Here is a 22,512-nt window from a genome sequence, read left to right as displayed (position 1 = left end):
TCGTAAATCAGGAGGCCTCACCCAGGGCCAGGAATGGCCAGGCTCTTCCCCTGGTCCAGACCTTACCTTGCCCAAAGCCAGGGGCCTCAGACCACCTGCTCCTGGGCCTCTGGGTCCCTCCAACCAGCCCAATATCTACTTGGCCGTGAGTCCCAGGGGAGAGCGAGGACCCCCAGGTGAGGGCCCGGGGCTGGTCCTCCCCTGGACTGTGCTTGGCTCTCCCCGGCCACTGCCAGGCTGGGAGGGAAGCCCCAGCCGGGGAGCCACGCGCAGGCGAGCGGCTGGAGCTGGGGTCTGCTGGTGCTTTCTCTGTCGGGAGGCGCAGGGCAGGGCCTCGGCCACCTCACAGGCAGCCCCGGCACAGGGCCACCTGGCCCTTGCGGAAGTCGCGGCAGGGGCAGAGCCGCTGGTACTTGGTGCTGGAGCCGGCGCAGCTGAAGAGCAGCGGCTCCTTCTGCAGGTAGCACTCCTGGCCGGGCTGCGCGAGGGCGGGGTACAGGTGGTGCATCTCCCACTCGGTGCTGCCACAGGGCACCTGCAGCCTGCGCGGGCGCCACAGCACGGTCACCACGGGGCACTGCCCACCCTCTCCGCACCCCTGCCCCAGACTCGGGAACAGGCAGCTTCAGCTCCTTAACGGCCTCTGGGAGCCTGGGGGACAGGGGCCGGGTCCCAGCTGGAGGGACGCCATGGCCGCCCTGTGGAGAAGGTGCCCACCCAGCTGGGACGGGCCCCAGGGGCAGGGGGACACAGGGGGGGCTGGGAGGGGGCGTCCTGGTGGCGGCTGGGTCCACCAAGAGGCAGGCCCCTGACTGACCGGAGGGCAGGCCCCCGGGGCGGGCGGGCGGGCAGCGGGCACTCACTGGAGGAAGGCCTCCTGGCTGTTGAGGAAGGGGAAGAAGGACGGCTCGCAGACCAGCCCGTGGTCCAGGCAGGCGTCCGTGCAGGCCCTCCCGGGGGCGGCCAGCCAGGCCCGCAGCGAGTGGGGCGGGGGCCAGGCCCCGGGGACCTCGCTGGCGTTGCGGGCCCACTCCAGGTGGGTGGCGTTGGGGGCCAGGACAAAGGGGCTGTGCGAGGCGCGGGTCCCGGGCGGGGCAGGGCTGGACGCTGCACAGAAGTCCTGCAGGAGGAGAGCCGCGTCAGGGAGGCGGAGTGGGCCGCAGATGGCCTGGCCACCCAGGACCCAGCCCTGCAGCTTCGGCAGGGGCCACGCCCGCACACGCCCAGGTCACCTGCTCCTCCAGTAGCCCCACCCCACACCCAGGAGCCCCCAGGGACTCTGCAGGAGGGCAAGGAGGCCGAGGTCCCACCTGCAGCGTCCTGTGTCCCACACAGCCCCCCTTCCCGGCCCTGATGGCCTTGGGACGGGCAGGGAGCGGAGGGCCACCCACCTGGTGCTGGATGTAGGCCTGGATCCGCTCCAGCATGCCCTCGCAGGTGTACTCGTAGGGCAGGTAGGGCTCCACCTGTGGAGGGCGCACGCGGAGAGGCCTGTGGCTGGGCCCGGGCTGGCACTGGGGGATCTGCTCTGCTCCACGGCCCAGGGAGCAACCACCCTGTCCACCTGGGCCCCTCCGCTGCCGTCCCTGCTCCCCACACCCTCCAGGGCACCCTGCAGACTCAGGCTCAGCCCTGGACCCTTCCTGTCTCCTGGCCTCGTCGTCCCCGCCCCTTCCCCCACCTGCCCACAGCCCTGCCCTCCACCCCTCCTGGGCTCTGTGCCCCCTCCCCAGCCTGGCCCCTCTTAGAGCCACCCCCTCAGAGCACCCTGAGCCCACGCCCTCCTGGTACAGGGCCGTGTTCCCGGAGGTCCTCAGCACCCAGACTCCTCCCCTTGCCAAGACCAGCCCCTGTGCCCCTGTGCCCCTGTGCCCCTGCGTCCTGCCCACCCCCCGTCTCTCTCAGGAGCCCAGGGCCCCTCCAGGGCGGGGACTAGGCTTGTTCCCCAGAGTCCCTGGTGCCTGGTACCATGCCTGGCACACAGTGGGACTCAGGTTGTGGGATCAAAAAGCTCCACCTGTACCCACCCCAGATTGGAACCTTCACCCAGGGCGCTACAGTGGGAGGGAACAGGTGACATCTGTCAACCGCCCTGCCCAGGCCACATGTGGCTGCCAAGGAGGCGCTACACAAGAGGCCACGTGCTACCTAATGGTCTCAGGGTCCAGGGCGGCCTGCGCCGGGGCTCGTGGGCAGAGTGGCTGGAGCACAGGAGGCGAAGGACACCAAGAGGCAGGGGGCACCTCCCCACCCCCTCCTGTGCTTCACCGCAGGCCCAACAGAGAGCCGCCTGGGAAGGCCCGCAGGTGGAGAGGGCAGGGCGGCAGGACGTGGGGCTGACCAGCCGGACTCAAGAGGAGGTGGCTGCAGCCTTTGGCTCCCCAAGCCCCGCACGATGGTACCTGCCCCTCCCCGTCCCCAGCGACCCTCTCCCTGCTGCAAGCCCCACAAGGTGGTACCTGCCCCGCCCTGTCCCCAGCGACCCTCTCCCTGCTGCAAGCCCCACAAGGTGGTACCTGCCCCGCCCTGTCCCCAGCGACCCTCTCCCTGCTGCAAGCCCTGCACAGTGGTACCCGCCCCGTCCCCAGCGACCCTCTCCCTGCTGCCACTCCAGGACGAGACCCTAGGCCCCGGGGGTGCCCCTCCCTCCTCACCGGGGACAGCAGGATGTCCAGTGGAGCTACGTGGGGCCCTGCTTTCCGCAGAGCCCACCTCTTAGGGCTGCAGGCCCCTCCTGACCCTCTGACCAAAGGGACACTCCCGACACTCAGGGCCCCAGGGAATAGACCCCACTGCTCCCTTGAAGCTGGTCCCGGCCACCTTCTGACTCCAGGGACAAGAGGTCACCGGCCTGACCTTGTCCCAGGTCTGGTTCACCAGGCTCTGTATCTGCTCTCAACCCCAGGGCTGCTCAGAGTCCCAGAGAACACCAATGTCCCCCTCCAGCCACCACCTCTGTCCCAGGTGCTGGGCCGGCCTGTCCCACCCTGCTCCCCTCCCCACCCCCCACAAGTGGCCACAAGGACCTGACGCCCAGGGCAGAGTCCAGCCTCTGAGCGCTGCCCTGCAGGCTGCCGGGCCCCTTGCAGGGCCAAGTCCTCAAACCCAGGATGTAAAGAAAAGGCCAGAGAAGAGCTTCTCCTCTCCAGTGTCCCTCCAGCTCTAGGGTGACAGCGGATCCTGGAGTCGTCCCCCGTGTTTGAAGCACTTGTCACGAGGTGATTCAAAGGCCCTGTGCGCAGGGCGCGCTCCCGTCCTGCCTGCCGTGAACCCCCCGTGGGGCAGCAGCCTGCCTGCAGGTCACCCCCCCCCCTTAGGTCTAGTGACAGGGGTGCAGGGCATCGTCTCCACAGGGTGACAGGTGCTGGGAGAGGCCGGGGCGGCGATGGCCTCATCTGGGCTCTGGATGGAGATGCAGCTGCCACCGCCCAGGGCAGGGAAGGGCAGCCGGCCCACCCTGGCCACGCAGGGTGGGGGGACGGGGCCTGGTGTCTGCAGGAGGAGCAGCTGGCCCCCTGAGGTGGCCCTTCGCCCCCCGCCAGCTGTTCCTCAGTGGACTTCCTGGAGCAGATTGGGCACCCCCAGGTGCGTGTTTAAATGCCACTTCTGAGGCCACCCCCGGTGCCCGGGTCAGGGGCTGGGTGGCCTGGGACTGCAGGAAGCCTCCCTCCCCAGGTGGTTCTTGGGAGTGTTGGAGCCCCCAGGGGTGAACTGCCAGGAGGGGGGGTTCGGGAGGAGGCTTTGGGCAGGTGGGCCTGGCCTGGGGTCCCCATGAGGCCTGGGGTCCCCGTGAGGCCTGGGGTCCCCATGAGGCCTGGGTCCCCATGAGGCCTGGGTCCCCGTGAGGCTGGGGTCCCCGTGAGGCCTGGGGTCCTCGTGAAGCCTGGGTCCCCGTGAGGCCGGGGTCCCCGTGAGGCTTGGGGTCCCCGTGAGGCCTGGGTCCCCGTGAGGCCTGGGTCCCCGTGAGGCTTGGGGTCCCCATGAGGCCTGGGGTCCCCGTGAGGCCTGGGTCCCCGTGAGGCCTGGTGTCCCCGTGAGGCCTGGGTCCCCGTGAGGCCTGGGGTCCCCGTGAGGCCTGGGGTCCCCGTGAGGCCTGGGTCCCCGTGAGGCCTGGTGTCCCCGTGAGGCCTGGGTCCCCGTGAGGCCTGGGGTCCCCGTGAGGCCTGGGGTCCCCGTGAGGCCTGGGTCCCCGTGAGGCCTGGGTCCCCGTGAGGCCTGGGTCCCCGTGAGGCCTGGGTCCCTGTGAGGCCTGGGTCCCCGTGAGGCTTGGACTGGCCAGATGTCAACACCTTGGCTCCTGGGTCCCTGGTCATGGCCTCCCTCCCTCCCTTCCTTCCCGGGGGCTAAACTAGGGCCTCCTGAAGGCAAGCGCCTGACCACTGAGCTATGTCCTGGGCCCTGTTATTGCCATTTTTAAATTACCTGAATCACAAAATTAAACACATGTTCATGTAAAAACATAAAAGAGTCATGAAAAGGAGGCCCCCAGCCCCTCCCCCGGCAGCCTCCTTCCTCAGTCCCCAGTCCCAGTCCCCGAGTCGGAGCAGCAGGGGCCTGGGACCCTAGGCACATGCGTTCCCATGCTCAGCCCCCTCCCCTGTGCCCAGCCTTCGGGTCTGGGGAGGGGACGCCCCCGCACAGGCTCCTTGCGGTCCCTGGGGTCAGGCCAGTCCTCACGGGGCTGGGAAGAGCCGGGCTGGCGGCCCTCCCCCCCTGCCCCTGCCCCTCTGCAAGAGGAGGCCAGCAGGGCCCAGGGAGGTGGGCTGAGGACTGGGGAGGAGGACGGGGGGGGGGCGTGGGCTGTGGATCGCAGTGACCCCCTCAGCCCCAAGGCCCCTGCCGGAGGCTGCTCCCGGGCTCTGGCCCTCCAGCCCCACTCAAACCCCTGAACCTGTAATAATCCGCTGTCCAGCCTTGCCTGGGGCGTGGCCAGCAGCCAGGCTCCTGCTCGCCTTAAGCTCTGCCAGGCCTGGCCAGGACTTTGGGGGTGACCCTGGGCTCACCCCGTCTCCATCCCTAGGGCCAGCGGCACACGGCCGGATAGCGGCTCCCCACAGCCCCTCTGCCCTAGACGGTCCACCCAGGGCTGCCTCCAGCCTGTGCGAGGCTGAAGCCCTCAGCTGCGGGTGGGAGGGAGCTGGAGGAGGACCGTCCACTTGCTGCTCCTCTGGGATGTGACTGAACCCCCGGCCCAGGGGCTCAGGGTGGGGAGCTCCAGGCACCTGCTCAGGACCCCCCCTTCCTGGGGCCCCTCCCTCCTGGGACCCCTCCTTCCTGGGCCCCTCCCTCCTGACCCCTCCCCCACCCTGCTCAGGACCCCCCCTTCCTGGGGCCCTCCCTCCTGACCCCTCCCAGAGAGTCCCCCTGTGGACCCCTGCCTCGGGGCACCCCAGAGAGCCAAAGCTCAGTCTGTGACCTTGAGGGACTTCCAGGGGAGAGGGAGGCGGTCTAAGATGATTCCCAGGAGGGGATAGGGTCTTGTGACAGAGGGTCGGAGTGAGCTCCTTGGCGGGACCCTGGTCTTGTCTGTTTCAGCTGAAGACGTGTGCGCCAGGACCTGGCAAGCCCTGCTCGGCACTCACTCTAGAAACACTCATCTCCAGACAAGGATGGATGGACCTGGTGCCCCATCAGGAGTGAAAACTGATCTTGTCCACCAGGTCCCCAGAAGAGCTATGTGCACATTGTCACTCGAGATGGGCTGCTTAAAGGATACAGACCCACACCTAAAGCAGGGTTTGAAGGAGCTCCACGCTTTCATCCTGAAGACATTTACTTAGCACCCAATCTGTGTTAGGAGTGCTCACAGGGCCTGGCCCTTCATTGTGCTCAATAAGTGACCCTGAAACAGTGGCTACCCTGTAAGGTTGTGCAGGTCGTTCACTGCACAAAGGTATGCTCTCTAAAACCTACGCACTGGGTTGGTGAGTGAGGGCCTCTGCTCACTCTCCAGTCCATATGGCTGGACTCAGAGGTAGGTTTGGGAGGGAGGTGGACTCCTTGGCCGAGTCTGAGCTTAGCCAGAGGGGCACGTCCCTCTGGTTATATAATGAGGGCCCACAGTGTGGGCAGCGGCAGTCCGGCTGGGTCCGAGCCTCACCTGGGTTTTCATGATGGCCTGGATGGCTGCTTCGAACTCCTCGGAGTTGTTGTAGTCCACGGTCCACACGTAGGGCTTGCCGATGAAGTTCTCCGCGTAGGGGTGCTGGGAGAACACCTGGCCGGCAGACAGGCGGCCCTCTGTGTCCCGCCCCTTTGTCCCGTCGCCCCCCCTCCCTGGAGCCCCACCCCACCCACTCACCTCCCTGGAGGTGGGCTTGCCCCGGAAGAACTCGTGGTTGAGGGAGCTGTGGGGCGGGTGGAAGCGGGACTGCAGGAAGACGCAGCCGTTGGCGATGGCCTCCAGTGGGGCCGGGCCCTCGTAGGGGAAGCCGAAGCCTATGAAGAGCTGAGCAGCCGGCACAGGTCAGGGAGGGCAGGAGCCTGGAGCCAGGCAGGGTGGGGGCCGGGGCAGCCCTCCCCCTGGACAGGCCTGGTCTCCCCACGGTGAGGCTGGGGGGTGCTGTGGTCTGTGACCCCGGAGGGAAGGACAGCAAGGATCCCCAGCCCAACAGGCTGCAGCCGACTTCCAAGGACCCCCACTCACTCCTCCTAAACCCTGATCCAGCACCCAACATGCACAGGGCTGGCTCCCGCAAGGGGCTTGATCAGTGGTACTGATCGGGGCTGCTGTGTGAGGTGGTTCAGGTTGTTCACTGCACAGAGAGATCCTTCCCTGTGGACTCGCAGAAGCAGCCCTCCAGGATGAAGGCCCCCAAGGAACGGCAGCCAGGGCCTCTCCCAGCCTGCCCCCCACCCACTCAGAGGCTCCAAAACACCTGCCTGGCTCCTGTCACCCACAGCCAGGCCGTGGCCCTGCCCAGGCCCCTTTCCCTGTAGGCGCTCCCTGCCTGCTGGGCACCCATGTGTGCCCGGGCTCTGGCCGCTCCCCCGAGGACTGGACGCAGGGCTCAGGGCAGCAGAGCACACTACTGGGGCGTGTCCACATGTAGATGGGGCCCCACGTGGAGGCCGCAGCCTGGCAGGTGTGGCGGAGGTGACCGGGCTCTGTGGCCGGGCGGGGCGAGGACGTGCGGGGCGAGGACGTGGGGGACTCACCTTGGCCTTGCGCAGCAGCTGTTGGAACTCAGGCTGCGGCAGGAGGCCGTGGTTCTTGACGAAGGCGGGGACCTCGGGGGGCCGCTGGCTCTCGTAGTACACGGTGCCGTGGATCTCCATGTACTTGTGCAGGATGCCCAGGAACTTCTCCTTCCCCTGAGGAAGAGGAGCGGAGGCCGGCCTCACCCCGGGCTCCAAAGCAGGCCCGGGCAGAGGGGGGCGCCTGGCCGCAGCTGTGCAGCCCTGGGCCAGGCCCCGCTCCTCTCTGGTCCTCGGTTTTCATCAGTGACTCCGCAGCTTGGACCAGGCCAGAGGGGACCCATTGAGAGGGATCCAGGTGGGTCCCTTGGCCTCCTCTGTACCTCAAAGGACGTCCCCCCACCGAGTGCCTGGGAGGAACTGGGTGCTCTCAGGAGCTCAGGTCACCCCCCACACCCACCCCTCATCCCTCCACCCACCACCCATCTGTCCGTCTGTCCATCCATCCACCTCCTCTGCTCAGGAATGATCTGGAAGGAAAGGTGGACCGGAGCTGGAGTCGCCCCTGCAGGCCACCCTGTTCTGGTTGCTGCCGTCCCTGTCATTGACTGAGGTGATCTGGGACGTCTAGGGCCACCAGCCACCAACCAAGAGTAAAGCAAAGCCCCTCTGGGAGGAAACAGTGTCACCTGTGACCTCAAGTCACCTCCACGGAGTTCCATGTCCCCTTCGGAACCCGAGAGCAAGGAACAAGCCTGACTCCAAAACTCAGGGGAGACGCCAAGGACCTCGAGGACAAGTGAGCAGCCCTGTCACCTGAACCCAGGAGGACGGCCCTGGGCCTCTCGTCCTGTCCCTCCCCAGAGCAGCAGACACCCACCGAGCAGCAGGGGGTGATGGAGCCCCGAGGGAGGGGGAGCCTGAGAGCCACCGAGGGGCCTCGGAGGAAGGAAAGGCCGGAGAGAAAGCAATGGCCTCTCTCTCACACGGTGTGAAAGGGCAGGTTCAGAAGGGACTGCCCCCAGGGACCTGAACCACGGCAAGGGGAGGAGGGACGAGAAGGCCAGACCAGGAGAGAACATTTGCAAAGCATGCGCTCGACAGAGACCTTGGATCCAGAGACGTGGAGAACCACAACAGCTCAGCAGCAAGAAAATAAGCCAGACGTGCACCACGACGCGACTCGGGAGGCTGAGGCAGGAGGATCGCGAGTTCAAAGCCAGCCTCAGCAAAAGCGAGGCGCTAAACAACTCAGTGAGACCCTGTCTCTAAATAAAATTAAAAATACGCAATTGTTTCTGCATCAGGGATTAAACCCAGGGGCACTTAACCCCTGAGCCAAGTCTCCAGCCCTTTTTATTTTGAGGCATGATCTCACCAAGTTGCTGAGGCTGGTTTTGAACTTATGATCCTCCGGCCTCAGCCTCCTGGTATTACAGCATGCCCAGCAACAGGCAAAAATTTTAAAGATGCATGAGTATAAAAGACACAAGGAAGATAAATACACAATATCTTCAACATCACCAGTCATTAGGGAAATGCAAATTAAAACAACAAAAAAAAGTGCTATTCCACACCTGTTAGAACGGCAGATGGCTAACATAAATTTGTAAAGAAAACTGAATGCTCACACATTGTCGGGAAGACTGTGACATGGTATGATTCCTTTTCTTTAGAAGTTTAACAGATTTCTACAATATGGCCCAATCATTCTGATCCTACGTATTTACCCAAAAGAAATGGAAGTATGTATCTGTACAAATTTTTTTAAATGAACGTTCATAGCAGCTTTCTTTATAATACCACATATCAGAAATAACCCGAATGTCCATTAACAACTGAAGGAGCAGACAGACTGTGGTATATCCATACAACGGAATACTACTGGGCAGTAAAAAGGATGAACGGTTGGTACACGCCAAAACATGGATGAATCTCGTGATCACTACTGAGAAGGTCCACACAAACCTGAGTACACACTGCATTATTCCACTTACATAGAACTTTAGAAAATGCAAACTAACCCATAGTGACAAAAAGAAAGCCCCTGGTTGCCTGAAGATGGGGGAGGACAGATGGAAGGAGGAGACTTTGGAGAGAATCCCTACCCTGACTGCAGGGGTGGTTTCACAGGTAAATTTCTATGTTCAAACTCATAAAATCCTGAACCTTAAACATATTTAGTTTACTGTATGTCGATTATCCTGCAAGAAGATGGCTAAAAATATTTTTAACTAAAAAAATTCAATACCGTGATTTAAAAACGCCATCCAGGGCTGGTGTCCAGCTCAGTGGCACGACACCCACCTTGCGTGCGAGACCCCTAGGTTAAGCCCCAGCAGCACCCAGGGAATAAAGCACATGAAGGGACCAGACTGTGGCTACAGACCAAGGGCCACTGGGCAGTCTAGGTCTGGAGTCCCCGGATGGCACTGGTAAGAATCGTCCCTATCACACAGAACGGAGGCCAAATGAGAGGACCCAAGAGCTGGCACCCAGGGAGCACCCAGGGGTCCAAGGCCTGTCACCTTGTTGCCGCACACCCTGCACAGTGCCCCAGTCCTCAGTCAGAGCCCAGAATGAGGTGGGATGGGGCTGCTGGGGGAAAGCCACTTCTCAGGGTCCCGCCCAGGCATGGCTGTGGGACAGGGATCTGTCAGACAGGTGGCAAGAAGATGACCCTGAATGTTGCACCCTCTCCTTGCTCCTTCTCACTAGCTGGAACACAGCTGTTGTGGCTGGAGTGTGTGCAGCCGTGTGGACCCACGTGGAAGAATGGGGTGAAGATGCAACCTGGGGGCCCATACAGGAAGGGGGGCCCAGGACTCTCTCCAGCCCAGCGTGACCACCTCCTGATTTTGTGACCAGGAAGGAAAGCCAGATTTCAGTCTTGTCTGAATCACTGTGGTTGAGGTTTTCCTGCGACAGTGGGACCTACCCTAACCAGTGCCACCGTGGGAATGACTAAGTAAGATGGTGCAGCTGCGATCCGTGTCTCCACCGTCGGCAAGTTTGCTATGAACCCAGACCTCAGGTTTATCCCAACCACCCTGTCCCTCCCAACCCTAGTGACCATCCTGTGGCCAGCCAAGCCAGACTCTGACCAGCAGGGACCTGCTGTCCCCATCACCGTCCTCCCTACAGGAGCCACACCCTGAGTGCTGAGCCAGGGGATGTCCCCAGGGGAGTCCACCGAGCCTGCTGGGAGCCAAGGGCATGCTGCAGAGGTTCCATACCTGGAGCTGCCTCGTCGCCAAGGGAAGCACAGGGAACAGAGAGAGAGCAGTTAGCGACCCACCAGCAGTGTCACCCCAGGCCCAGCTCTTCTCCCCACCCCAGCCCTGAAGAGGTGGCTCTAAAGTTCAAGCCCTCCTGCTGCTGCTCATCCCAGAGTCCCGGCCTTAAGCCCTATCGGGGCACACACTGTCCAGAAGGAGGGGGCGGAGGATTTGGTTGCAGTCCCCTATGCAGTCCTCCTCTGAGTTACTGCAAACGCTCGAGGCGGGGGCAGACAGAAGTCGTCAGCCTCGGGCGTCTTTAAGTGTCAGGGACTTTTATTCCTGAACCATCACTGGGAGACAGTTTCCACCAACCCGCGCCGGTGGCGGTGTACAGGAGCCGGCAGCGGGGAAGGGGCGAACCCTCCAGCTGGTCAGGTGCGGCCTGCACTAGAGGGGCGGGGCCTGAGTCGGCAGGGCGTGGCCCGTCTGCGTGGGCGTGGCAAGCATTGCTGGGGGCGTGGCTGTGCCCGGGTGAGCGTGATTGGCACCGCAGAGGGCGGGGCCTGAGTCGCAGATTGGCCGGCACTGCTGGGGGCGTGGCCCATCCGTGGGGGCGTGGCCGGTACTGCGCTCACCTTCCAGATACTCGCCTCCTTGCCGTACACCACGGCCATGTTGCTGGCCTTGCTGCCTTTGATGAGCTGCTTCTCCGTCTCGTTGAGCTCCTCGGACACGAAGCCCATGAAGGAGTTGTCCGGGGTGTGAGCTGCAGCCCGACCACGCGGAAGGCAAGGGGTTACCAAACAGCCGAGGGCGCACCCCGTCTCCCTGTCCCGCAGGTCCCCGTTTGGCAGAGTGGGGACCGCGTGGGAGGTGAGGGTCAGGTGGGAAGAGTGTCCCCCAGTGCTCAGGCCTGTCACAGCTCAGAGCAGGAAACCCAAACCGTCCAGCCCTGCACTGTTTTCAAGTGAGGAAACTGAGGTGCAGGGCCCACGTGCCCAGACTGTCTGCTGTCCTCTCAGTCCCTCGTCCCAGAGCTAAGGGTCCATCTCTCTCTGCACACCTCGTGTGTGATACCCCCTGTATCATCCCAGTTAGGATTGTCTCCATCTCCCCCATCCCTGCCACCTGGTCCAGGCCACCCTTGACTCTTGCCTGGAACTGACAGCTGTCTACAGGGCCTGCAGCTCTCTTGGCAGGGACTTTCCTCCAGGGGTCCTAGTTAGCTTCTATCAGGGTCCTCCTCTGCATAAGACCCACAGGCCAAAGTCCTCCCAGCAGTCTCCAGGCTGGGGACAACTCTTGGTCCCTGCCCCCATACCGGGGGCACTCCCTCTCAGGACAGTGGGTTCTCCAGTGGCCTCGCAGCCCGTCCCCCACGGCTTTATGCCCTGTCACAACACTCCTCCACCAAAGTACTGCATCTTGATTACTGTCGGAATACAAGCCCCATGAGGGCTGCAGCTACTCACTCACCTCTGTGTCCCCAGCACCTGGCACAGGGCCCGGCTGGGTGAAGGACAGAGTGGAGGACACATCTGCACGTTCGCACCCCTAGCATCTCCTCTGCTGTGCCCTCTGCCTGGACTTCCCGCCTCTCATTTCTTGAGAAATAAAATCCTATTCTGCATCAGGACCCCATTCACCTGTTACCTCCTCCCAGAAGCCCCTTTGGGGTCCATAGCCCTCCCATAGGGCCCACCCATGGGCCCTACGTGGCTGGGTCTCTGTTAAGGCTCAGTCTACACTGGGACTTCCTCGCCAGTCCCAGGACCCCATGCCCCAGGGTCAGGAGAGCCATTCGCTCCCCTTCCACAGCCACACCAGAGTGCCATGCCTTCAGCTCTGTCTGTCCTGTCTGTCCTGCAAGGCTCAAGGCCCTTGAATGAATGCCTGCTGAATCCAATTAAGTGCACTCTGCCCCCTCAGGTGGAGGCTGCTCTGGCAAGGGAGGTCGGGGGCAACTGCATATCCTCCATCTCCCAGAATGGCCTGGATCCCAAACACCCTGTTTCTCCATTTAAGATGCACATTTTCCACATCTGAGCAGTTCTCAAATTGGGACGTCAGTGCTGATCAAACGTGCCCCCTCGAGGCCACAAAAAGCCGTGATCAATAACTGTGCATCTCAGGGAGAGACGATGGTCTCCTGTGGAGGTGCTCCCAAAGCCCCCAGAGTCCAGCAAACCCCACACTCTACCGGTGGGCCTCCCAGCCCATCTCTCGTCCAGAGCTGCAGGAGCACAGCTCAGGCCCCATGGCCTGGAGTTCTCCCTGTGAGTGGCCAGGGCAAGGACAGCTCTGCTGCCCGACCCAGGGAAGGGCCTAGGGGGCAGGCAGACTCCCCCCGCAGCCTCCAGCTGGGGCTGCCCCCAGGCCACTCTCCCTCTGGCCCCCCCCCTCCACATCTGAAAAACCCCTAGCCCTCCTTTCTACCAATTCCACCAGAAGGGACAGGTTCCAAACCACCAGGGAAGCAGCAAGACCAATTAAAACAATAAGGACGGTGAAGCCGAGAGCCCCTGGGGCAGGGAGGGTGGGGGGAGGCAGCCCCTCCCACAAGGTGTGCTTCCGGCCTGGTGAATCCTAACTGGCAAGCTTCTCTCCCTTTCCTGCCCCTTCTTTCTTCAATTGAATCAGCTGACATTCTCCGAGGACCCTCCAGAGATTAACATAAATCAGTTAGTGGCCCTTGTTCCGTGGTTTGATCTATGGGGAAATCAGCTCGTGATCTCTGGTGCGCCCCATGCAGACTGGCCCAGAGTGAAGATGGAGAGGCAGCGCTTTCTCACTGGAACAGGAGAGCAGGGCGTAGGAGGGTGGGGGGTCTGGAGAAGAGACTGGGACTTGGGGTTTTGCAAGATGAGTAGGAGTTTGTCGGGTCTGAAAGGCACACTCTGCAGGATCTACCTGGGACAAGTCTTAATTTCTCAGGGCAGGTCACCACAGGGGACTCTTAACCCACCTTCTGCTTCCCCGTCCTCTCCCACCGCTCCTTTGGCCAAATGCCAGGATAACATGCTTATATAAAATCTTTTCCCCTGACATGGCTCTAGCTCAGGAGCCTAGGGTGGTTCCCAAGTGCAAGCTGAAGGCCTTTTGCTAAAAGAAACTGCTCCCCTGTTCCCTGATCCCCTGGGTCATCTCTCCAGCCTCCTATCTGCTTCGTCCTTCCACGTGGGCTCTGACTCTGTAGCTCCTCCACATCCCCAGCTTGGGTCACCCCTTCCCTCCCCCACATTCTCCCTCCTTCCAGAAGTCTGTTCCCTGGGACCCATCCTACATAAATCATAGCAAGAAGCCTCCTGCAACCCGGAGACTGGCAGGGAGGAGGGAGTCTGGCTCCCGGAGAGCTGTGTGACCTCATGTGGGCCGTTAGACCTCTCTGGGCCTCAGTTCCCTCCCAGGGACTCCACAAGTTTCAGGCACATCCCATCCTCCCCCCTCCTGGGAACCAGGCAAGCCATTCCTTGTTTATTCAGAAGTCACATCTTCTGGGATCCGGCCTAGAACATGGCAGAAAAGCTTCCAAGCACCAAGGAGACGCCAGGAACTTGACCGCTAAAGAGAGACCGTACACTTCACTCCCAGCAAGCCCCCCGGACCCTGCCGTTAATTTAGGCTCAGTCCTCCCAGGGTGCTTATCTGGCTTTCTGGCCCAGAGCTTTCAAAGAGCCACAAATTAGACGTGCAAGATGCTGCTGGAGGACAGACCCAGGACAGTCACAGTTAACGGTGACAGTAGACAGACCCTCAACCAGGGGCTCCACACACCTTGGCGTCCCCCAAGGGCAGGCCGTGCACCAGGGGACAGAACCCACCCGAGTTGCCAAGGAAAGGTTCAGTTTCAGGATGCGGCATCCAACAGGGCAGTGGGTGTGTATATTCCAGAGTCTCATTAAAAACACAGGGTGCTCAGCCCTCGCCTGGCCCTCACCTGGCCTTCACCGTGGCCACTCTAACAGCTAGCTCTAGGGGATCTGCCTCACCCATCTCGTCCCCTCTCAGGACCGCCCCACCCGGGTAAGAGAAGCTAAGGTGTTGTTGAGATTTGCAAGGACACTGCCTGCCAGCTGCTGCAGTCCCCAGCCACTGCCCGGCACCTCTCAGGAACAGCGAGTGGGGCCTGGCAGCAGATCACCCATAATGTGACTGCCCCCTGGAGCACTAAGGACCCTCCAGAGCCACCTCGAAGGACCTCGGAGAGATCAACCAGGCCACAGGTGAACCAAGACTGCTTAGTTACACTGTCTCCACACCTCGCCCCCTCCCTGCCTCCACTGAAACCCAGAGCCCTCATCCCCAAGACAGGGCTGAGATGTGGGGCCTCAGGCTGCCCGCCCAGTATGGCCACACTGATTAAAGCTCCTCCTGCTTTGCAACAGGACCTTTGGGGCTTGGCTGGGACCCCAGTGTCTTGGCTAACTTGGCCCAGGACTCGGGTACGGCCCTCTGCTTGGAAAAGCTGGCCTGCTCCTCGCCACCCATCACCATTGTCCAGTCCACCCTGCAAGTGTCCCTGGAAGGACACCAAACCCCTGGCCCTGCACTGTGTGCGCAGTGCCCTCCTGGCCTTGGGTGGGTCACACACACTGACAGGGAGCTGGGAGCACGTGTCACTCCCCCACTGCGCCTGCACCCCCCCCCACAGTGAAGAAGAGAGCCAGCCTCCTCCGAGACCCCCAACCTCGAGCTCCGCCCCGGCCCCGCCCCCGCCTCCTCCCGGCCCCGCCCCGGCCCCGCCCCCGGCACTCACGGAACATGGTCATGAACTGCTTGGGGTTGAGGTTCCAGTAGCCCCAGTTGGTGCGGTAGCCGTGCAGCGTGGCGTACTCCTCGTGGTTGTACGCGGGCTCTGTTCCAAAGGTGTCGATGACCCGGATTCGGCACCTGTCCCCCAGGGATCAGGAACCAGGGTCATGCTCCTCTGTGTGTCCCGAGCCCTCTAACTGGCCAGTGGCTGGGTCAGGGTAGTGCCAGGAGTGGGAGAGCTTGGCCTCCCTGTGTGACCACAGCAAGTGCCTTAACCTCTCCGTGTCACCTCCCAGTCAAGTGGGATCACAACAGCCCAATCGTCCTGGCCCCCTGGTCCCTAGTTGGTGTCCAGAAACTGTTACGACGGCTGCCCAGGAGCAGCTACTTGGAGGGGGGTCCCTCCCTGCTCTCCCCAGGGGCCCACCTATAGCATTTGCACCCCCCAGCACTGGCTGGGGTCCTGTGGGGACCGTGTTGGGGGTCAGTGCCCCAGAGCCTGACTACCTGGGCAGGGGCTGGGTGGTAGGACTGCCTGCCCACCTCCCCTGCTGCCCTTGGGGGAAGGCTCCGAGCCCCGGGGGCTTTGCCTCTGTGGAAGCAGCCAGCCCCGGGCTCTGAGGCCGCAGAACATCCCTCTGTCCCCGCCTGCAAGTGGGCCCTGAGGTAAGGCAGGGCCTCCGCCTCCCAGGACGCTGTCCCGCCCCAGCGACCTTCCAGTAACCCCAGTCAGGCGCCCAGTGCTGAGGCTGGCAGATCAGGGGCGGAGGAGGGCGGGAGGAGGGCGCTGCGTGCCTAGAGAACGCGCATTAATAATAAAAGCAATAACGCTGCCTGTCACTTTTTTTTTCCTTAATAAAATCATGTGGGATAGGCAGTGGGACTGGAGCAAACATAATAAATAGCAGGGCTCTCTGTGCTAAATTAAACCCGCATCCCGCTGGCTGCAGGAAGACAGGGAGCGATGGCTCGGGCCTGGCTCCCGACCCAGGGGGTGCAGAGAGAGGGGAGTGCAGAACGTGGCCCACCAGGTGCACAGCAGAGGCCACGCCCCCATCCTGCACAGCAGAGACCACGCCCCAGTCTCACAGCAGAGGCCACGCCCCCAGTCCTCCACAGCAGAGGCCACGCCCCCATCCTACACAGCAGAGGCCACGCCCCCACCCCCTGCACAGCGGAGGCCACGCCTCCACTGGGGCATCCAGTTCCTTTCCACCACTCCCTGCCCCCTCCATCTAGGTGACCCCAGCCCCAGCCCCATGCAGCCCAGGGACCACGGAGGACTCTCCACTGTCCTTGGTTTGGTCATCCTCCTCCTCCTCAAGGGGCAGAGCTCCTGTGAGATGGGAGCAGCCGGAAAGGGAAGGGCAGAGGCAGGGAGAACAGTGCCCTGGGCAGCTGGCTGTCCGGCAGGGTGTGGGGAGCAGCTTTCTCCTTGGGTCTACGACACCGGCGTCCCCACCGCCATCACCAGGCCCTCTTACCGGTACTTCCTGAAGGGAGAGTCCCATGTGCTGCTTCATCTGCTGAAGGCCGTGGTAGTCGGTGTAGATGAGGTCGAAAGGCAGGGGCATGGTGAGCGGGCAGTTCCCCCGGCCTGGCGGTACCCCTAAGTTACTGAGAGAAGAGCCCTTGAGAGTCTGAGCTTCAAGAAACTCACCTTTTCAATCAGATCTGTGCCTGGAAGGGCCTCCAGCCCACCCAGTTCCTAGAGCCCAGGGTGAAAAAGGAGAGAGGTGTAAAAAGGCAGTGAGGTTAGTGCACTCTTGGACAGGAATTGATGGATGGCTGTGAACAGTTGTGCAGGTATATCACTGCACAAGGGAGTCCAGCCAGGGGCAAGGGGCACTGAGATCTAGCCCAAGCTACCTTGCCAAACTATATACCTGGCCAGGGCTACCTGCTCCTCCTGCAGGGCTGTGACTGCCCAGAGAGGGGAGACTAATTCACAGAGTGCCAGAAGCGCTGGCTACAGTCCTAGCATGTTTGTAGTGTGTGTTTGGAGCCAAGGGTCCCAAACCTCCTGCTTCAGTACAGTCCTGCTCTGCTGACCGGGCTGCTGGCAGTTCCTGGCTCTCCTGGCCTCTAGGGACCCGCTGCCCACGGGCCCAGAGTCCTCTGAGGCTGGGAGCTGCCTGTGGCCTGCCATACCACTCAGACGCAGTCTTCATCTGGGACAGCGCTGCCTCTGGTGGCTGAGCAGCTGGCGCTTGGCCAGACTGGGGTGGGGTCCCTCTGCTAGAGCCTTGGGGTCACCTCATCTCACCCGGCCTGGAGGGACATGGCTGTAGCCCTGTGGCTTCCTCTAGAGTCACTGTCTTCTCAGCCACCTCACAGCAGCAGGGCTCCAAGCCCTGGTGACAGAACCACAGCTGCCAACGTAAGCCCCTCTACCCTCCCTCGGGAGTCCCCAGAGCCGACTCCTCCCCATCTCTCCCCTGCCGGCATGAGGTCACTGTCTGCGTCACACATTCCGTGGGTGTGTACTGGCCCCTGAGCCAGGGAGCAGGTCACCTGCTGCAGGGACCCCTCCCTCCACCTTCTCCTACCACCAGGCCAGAGGAAGCAGCCCAGGGCCTCGGAACCAGGGCCAGCTCCCGAGACGCCCCTCCCTGTGGTCCTCCCGTCCATCACGTTTCCTGACTGCATGTGTGTGCCAGGCCCTGCGCCCCACGGAGACGCACAGCACAAGTCCTGGAGCGCAGAGCCACAGGAGGGGTGTGGCCTGGGGGTGTGACCTGGGGCGGGCTGGAGCCAGCCGGCCAGGTGCTGGCAGCTCAGGGAAGGGCCTCCCCAGGGAGCTGCAGGCGGGGAGTCTCCTCTTCCTCCCAGCAGCTCCCGGAGAGCAGAGAGGCCTCCCAAGGCTGGACGTGCCCAGCCTCTGCCTCTGACCAGGGCTGTCCACCTCCCTCGGATCTGGTTCAGACGCTGCTGCTGGGAGAGGTCCTGGAGGCCCTGCTTCAGGGGTCCACCCTGCAGTGACCTCAGGCCAGGGAGGAGACGCGCCTGGACAGGGCACCATGGTCAGATCCCGGGGCTACATCTTGGGCCCCCGACGCTGGCCAGTGGGAAAGTCCCCGCCTAGAAGGCTCTGCGCTGTCCGCAGGCGCTCAGCACATGGAGGGTAAAGGCTGGGTGGGGCGGGGCTGGCGGGCAGGTCCCCTGAGCACACCGTCCAAAGTGGTGCCATTTTGATGATGTCATGGTCACCTGGGGGAGCTGGCCACCGTGGAGATCCAGGCACGGGGGCCTGCGCCCTGCAGAGACGGGGTCGGGGCAAGACAGTGGGAGGCCCCCGTGTCCCCACCAGCCAGAGCACCCCACCTGGCCGAGGCGCCCCCACAGGACAGAAGCTTTGCTGCTAACGGGGACAGAGGACCGAGAAAGCCTATGGCCACTCCCGTCCCTATCTGTGAACCTCAAAGGCCTGGTCCCTCCTCCCCCTCCCCCCTCTAACCCACCAGGAGCCTGGCCAGGGCTTCCAGGCCCAAACACCCGGGAAGGGGCTCCCGCCACCCAGAGACCACCCAGAGACCTTGCGAGATGTCTGGTGGCCCTTCAGTTCTCCCCCGCGGGGCTCTGGCTCCTTACGCCAAAAGTTCCCCCTGAACTCCAGCTGGCCACCGTGTGTCCTTGTCCCTCCTTCCTCACTCCCCCACCCACCGAGAGCCGCAGAGGAAGGGCCACGGTGACCCACCGCCGTCCCTTACAGAAGCGAGGAAGGGCGCTCTGTTCCTGAGCCTCAGGACCCGAGTCCGGGGGAAAGGCCACAGGTGGCCTGAGGGACGCTGCCTGCACGGGGACTCCGTGGCCCTTCCCGTGTTCCCAGTGGATTTCAGGCCATGTGTGTCCTGTCCCAGGGCTTCCTTTTTCGACACCCCCCCACGCCCCTGACCCTAGCCCTAGACCTCAAGGCCCCTGAGGACAGAGGGGTGGAAGCAAATCCCCTAAGACTCTGTGCTGCTGTCCACGCCTCCTGCTTTCGTCCCGTCACCTTCCTGGCTGCATTCCCCATGCTTCATTTCATCTCAGCAGCTACCCTAGAGATCAGACCCTTCCACGTTCTATTCCCCTTTGCAGAGCAGGAAACAGAGAGGTTTAGCAATTTGCCCAGATGGCACAGGCTGGAAGGAGTGCAGGTGGGGTGGGAGCCAGGCAGTCAGATTCCAGGGTCTACACTGCCACCCGCGGAGCTCCGCCAACCCCAGGCCCCTAGATGGCAGACTGCACAATGGAGGGTCAGCGAGTCCCGGGCCACCAGCAGAGATGCGGCTCCAGTCCCAGTTTTGCCGCTGCCCTGGGTGAGTCACAGGCCTCAGGAGCCTCATTTTCTCTCTGGCAAAAGACCGACAAAACGAGCCGAGGTGGGCCCCTGGGTCGTGAGACAGTGAGTGACAGCTCCGCGGCCGTGAGCACTTGGTCTCCTTGGAGAACACCGAGTCCAGCGAGTCTTCTCTGAGTGCGGCCCCCACACCTCATTCAGGCCCGGCCCTCTCTCCCCAGGCACCTGTGACGTGGCCTCTGCCTGTCCCCCTCCGTCGCGGCCTTTCTAGAGCTCTCTCTGCGGTGGGAACCGGCACGTCTCCCAGGGCTCTGGCCTTCCGGGCTCCCACTGCCCCTGGGCCACACCCCAGCTTTCTCCCCACCCTGCCGGAGCTCCAGCCCGGTCCCCAAGGGCTGTGGTGGCCTCTGTTGGTGGCGCAGGACGCCCTGTGGGTGCACTGGGGTGGGCAGGGAGCCCTCCTCAGCAGGGCGCTGCAGCCAGAGCCCGGGGCCTCCCAGGTGCAGCTGCCCAGCGTGGAGAGGGTCCTGACAAAGCCAGCGACAGGGAGAGACGCCAGGCAAGACACCCTCAGGGAGCTCTCACTTCCTGCTCCTGTGGTGCAGGAGACAGGCGCAACAGGACCTCGGTCACTGTCACCCTCCAGGCCCTCTGCTCCTGCAGTTCCTCCCTGACAGACTTCTCTCAGCCTAGAAGCTTCTTCTCCCTTCTGCTCCTGATTCACACATGGCCTCCTCTTCCAGGAAGCCTTCCTGAGCCGTAGGCACCCCACTTCTGCACCCTAGGCCTGGTCACAGCTGGGGACTGTCCTGAGCCGCCGCCTTCCTGCTAAGGGCAGGACCAGGTCATCCTCAAATCCAGGGCTGGGGACGGGATCTGGCCCAGTAAATACCTTCTGTGTTCACGGGGGAAGGAACTGTCCCAGAGGCTGGGGGAGGAGCCCAGGTGAGGCTGTCAACCTGGGCGTGACGCGGTGTGACCTGTGGGCATCCTGTCACTCTGCATGCTCCACATTGGACTTGGGGCCTCCGTGGCCCCAGAGCCGGTGGCAGCAGGAAGAAGAGACAACAGAGTCCCCTTCCCAGGTGTCCGTGGAAGCCCGGGTCTCCTGGCCCTGGAGGACGAGGGCTTTCAATCTAAGGTGACTTCGCTGAAGAAGTGCCTGCAGAACCTCATTGCTCTTGTCACAAGGAATCTGAGCTTCGCGGTGGAGAGCCCAGAGGGTCAGAGCAGGCTGCGGGCTTATCGCCGTAATTCACGTTCGCTTTGATGGCAATTTTACACTAAGTGCTTGGCTGGAGCAATGGCAGGAATTGAAAAGCACCGTCCCCGACAACCTCCAGCCGGGGCCTGGGGAGGCCCAGCCGGCCAGTGCTGCCTGCGGGACCCTGCCGGGCGCCTCTGCACTTCCAGGGCCATGTCCAGGGGAGGGCCTCTGAGCCCCCAAGGCCTGGGCAGCGGTGCAGGGCAGCATATCGCTAGGAAGAGGCTTTAACACACCCACTGCCACCAGGAGGCGCATTCCCGGGGGGCCAACGGGGCGGGGGAGGGGGGTACAGGGGTTAGCACTAGGCGTCTCTCTGCGTCCCCAGGCTGGGCCTGGGGGAGGGGCAGCCCCAGGAAATGGAGCCTCTTACAGCCACCTGGCTCTTGTCTGGCCCCTGTGCCCAACCCAGACTGGCCTACCTACAAAAGCCCAGGGTCGGGGTGGGGGACAGGGCCATGACATTTAATGGGTACCGAGTCTCCGTCTTGCCAGGAGAGATCTGGATGGTGTGATGGCCACGGGACACTGAATGTGCTTACAGCCACTGAGCCATGCACCAAAAAAATGGCTAAGATGGTGGATTTTACAGGACGTGTGCTTCACTATAATGAAGACAGAAGGGCTGCCCCGCCCACGTCCCTGGCTCCTGTGCCCAGCACTCCATGTCCAGAGGTACTGAGGTCCCCCACCTGCCCGGGGTGCCCAGCTGGCCATGCATGACACAGGGCTTCAGCAAATACCCAGAGCAGGATGACTCGGGAGCTTTCCGCTAAAGGATCAAACAGTTGGTTGGAAATGGGAGGAGGGGGAGCAGAGAGCCTGGGGGTGCGGGGCCAGGAATCCACAGGCTGAGTTCTGATGCAGCGGGAAAGCCCCCGCTCGAGCTCCCCCATGGACCTGCTGGTGGCCTTGCCTGGACACCGAGTCCTCGGGTGTCCGCCTCCACTTCTGTGACATGTTGCTCAGACAAACCTCCCCGGTCTCTTCTAAGCTAAAAATTCTCTGGCTTTCTCTCTCTCTGTGCCTTTGGTCTAGGCTAGAAATAATCTCTCCAGGTAGCGCTCAAAGTTGGGAACAAAACATTCCCTCTCTCTCTCTCTCTCTCTGTCTCTGTCTCTCTCTCTTCCTCTCTCTGTGTGGGAAGGACCTAATTAAAACGAATTCCTACAAAGCGCTCAGAGTTCTTTGGCTCCAGTGCTAAAGCGCACACAGGGATCCTCAGCTTCTCTGGACACATCTGCTTTCTGGGAACGCACGGCACGGCAGGGACGGCCCGGGACGTTTCTCCCCAGGCACCTGCTGGCCCTCTGAGCCCGTCCAGTGCCCACCTCCCTCCTGAGCATCGTGGGCACTGCCTGCCTCGGTGGCCCCATTCTCCTTCCCGACAGCACCAGGGGCAGGAGAAGGAGCCAGAGATTTAACTGGGCACCTAATGAGCCGCCTCGGGACGCAGAGGTTGGGACCGCTCATGAGGAAGGAATGATATTCTCCCGCGGGTTTTCTTCTCCTGCTCAGGATGGGCTGACCCTCCCCCGCCCGACAGGAGCTTCCTGATGCCATCAAGATGGCCCACCCGTGGTGGCTCCTCTGCTCCTGTAAAGGCAGTGTCCTTGGACACCTCCACATGCCCCAGTGCCTCGGGGGTCCTGCCAAGGAGAGCCGCCAGGACCCCTGGAGCAAGGGGCTCAGAGAAGATGGGAGCCTATCCAACCACCACTGGCCACAGTGACCACAGGACAGAGGGAAAACCAGGGCAGGTGTCTCCCCACCCCCACGGCCACGACAGGACCTTGCCCAAGGCCAGCGCGTTCTCCCCGGTGTTTTTTCCTAGTGAGCGAGCTCAGGGCTAAGAA

The 22,512-nt window shown here is 62.6% G+C and overlaps 1 protein-coding gene across 1 annotated transcript in view; it reads right to left on the bottom strand.

The window, feature by feature from the left end:
* Positions 1-343: 343 nt before the first annotated feature.
* The window catches only part of Mgat5b (alpha-1,6-mannosylglycoprotein 6-beta-N-acetylglucosaminyltransferase B), a 58,334-nt gene continuing 36,165 nt past the window's right edge, over positions 344-22,512 (bottom strand). Inside the window, 10 exon segments of the mRNA XM_026404866.2 lie at positions 344-542; positions 864-1,120; positions 1,392-1,466; positions 6,101-6,217; positions 6,302-6,448; positions 7,159-7,314; positions 10,994-11,124; positions 15,115-15,248; positions 16,595-16,608; positions 16,610-16,727. Coding sequence (XP_026260651.2) covers positions 344-542; positions 864-1,120; positions 1,392-1,466; positions 6,101-6,217; positions 6,302-6,448; positions 7,159-7,314; positions 10,994-11,124; positions 15,115-15,248; positions 16,595-16,608; positions 16,610-16,727 — 1,348 coding nt within the window.

Source organism: Urocitellus parryii, chromosome 7, assembly GCF_045843805.1.
Source record: "Urocitellus parryii isolate mUroPar1 chromosome 7, mUroPar1.hap1, whole genome shotgun sequence".
NCBI classification, from domain to species: domain Eukaryota; kingdom Metazoa; phylum Chordata; class Mammalia; order Rodentia; family Sciuridae; genus Urocitellus; species Urocitellus parryii.
Note: the sequence above shows the minus strand (reverse complement) of the source record. Positions and strands in the feature narration are given on the sequence as shown.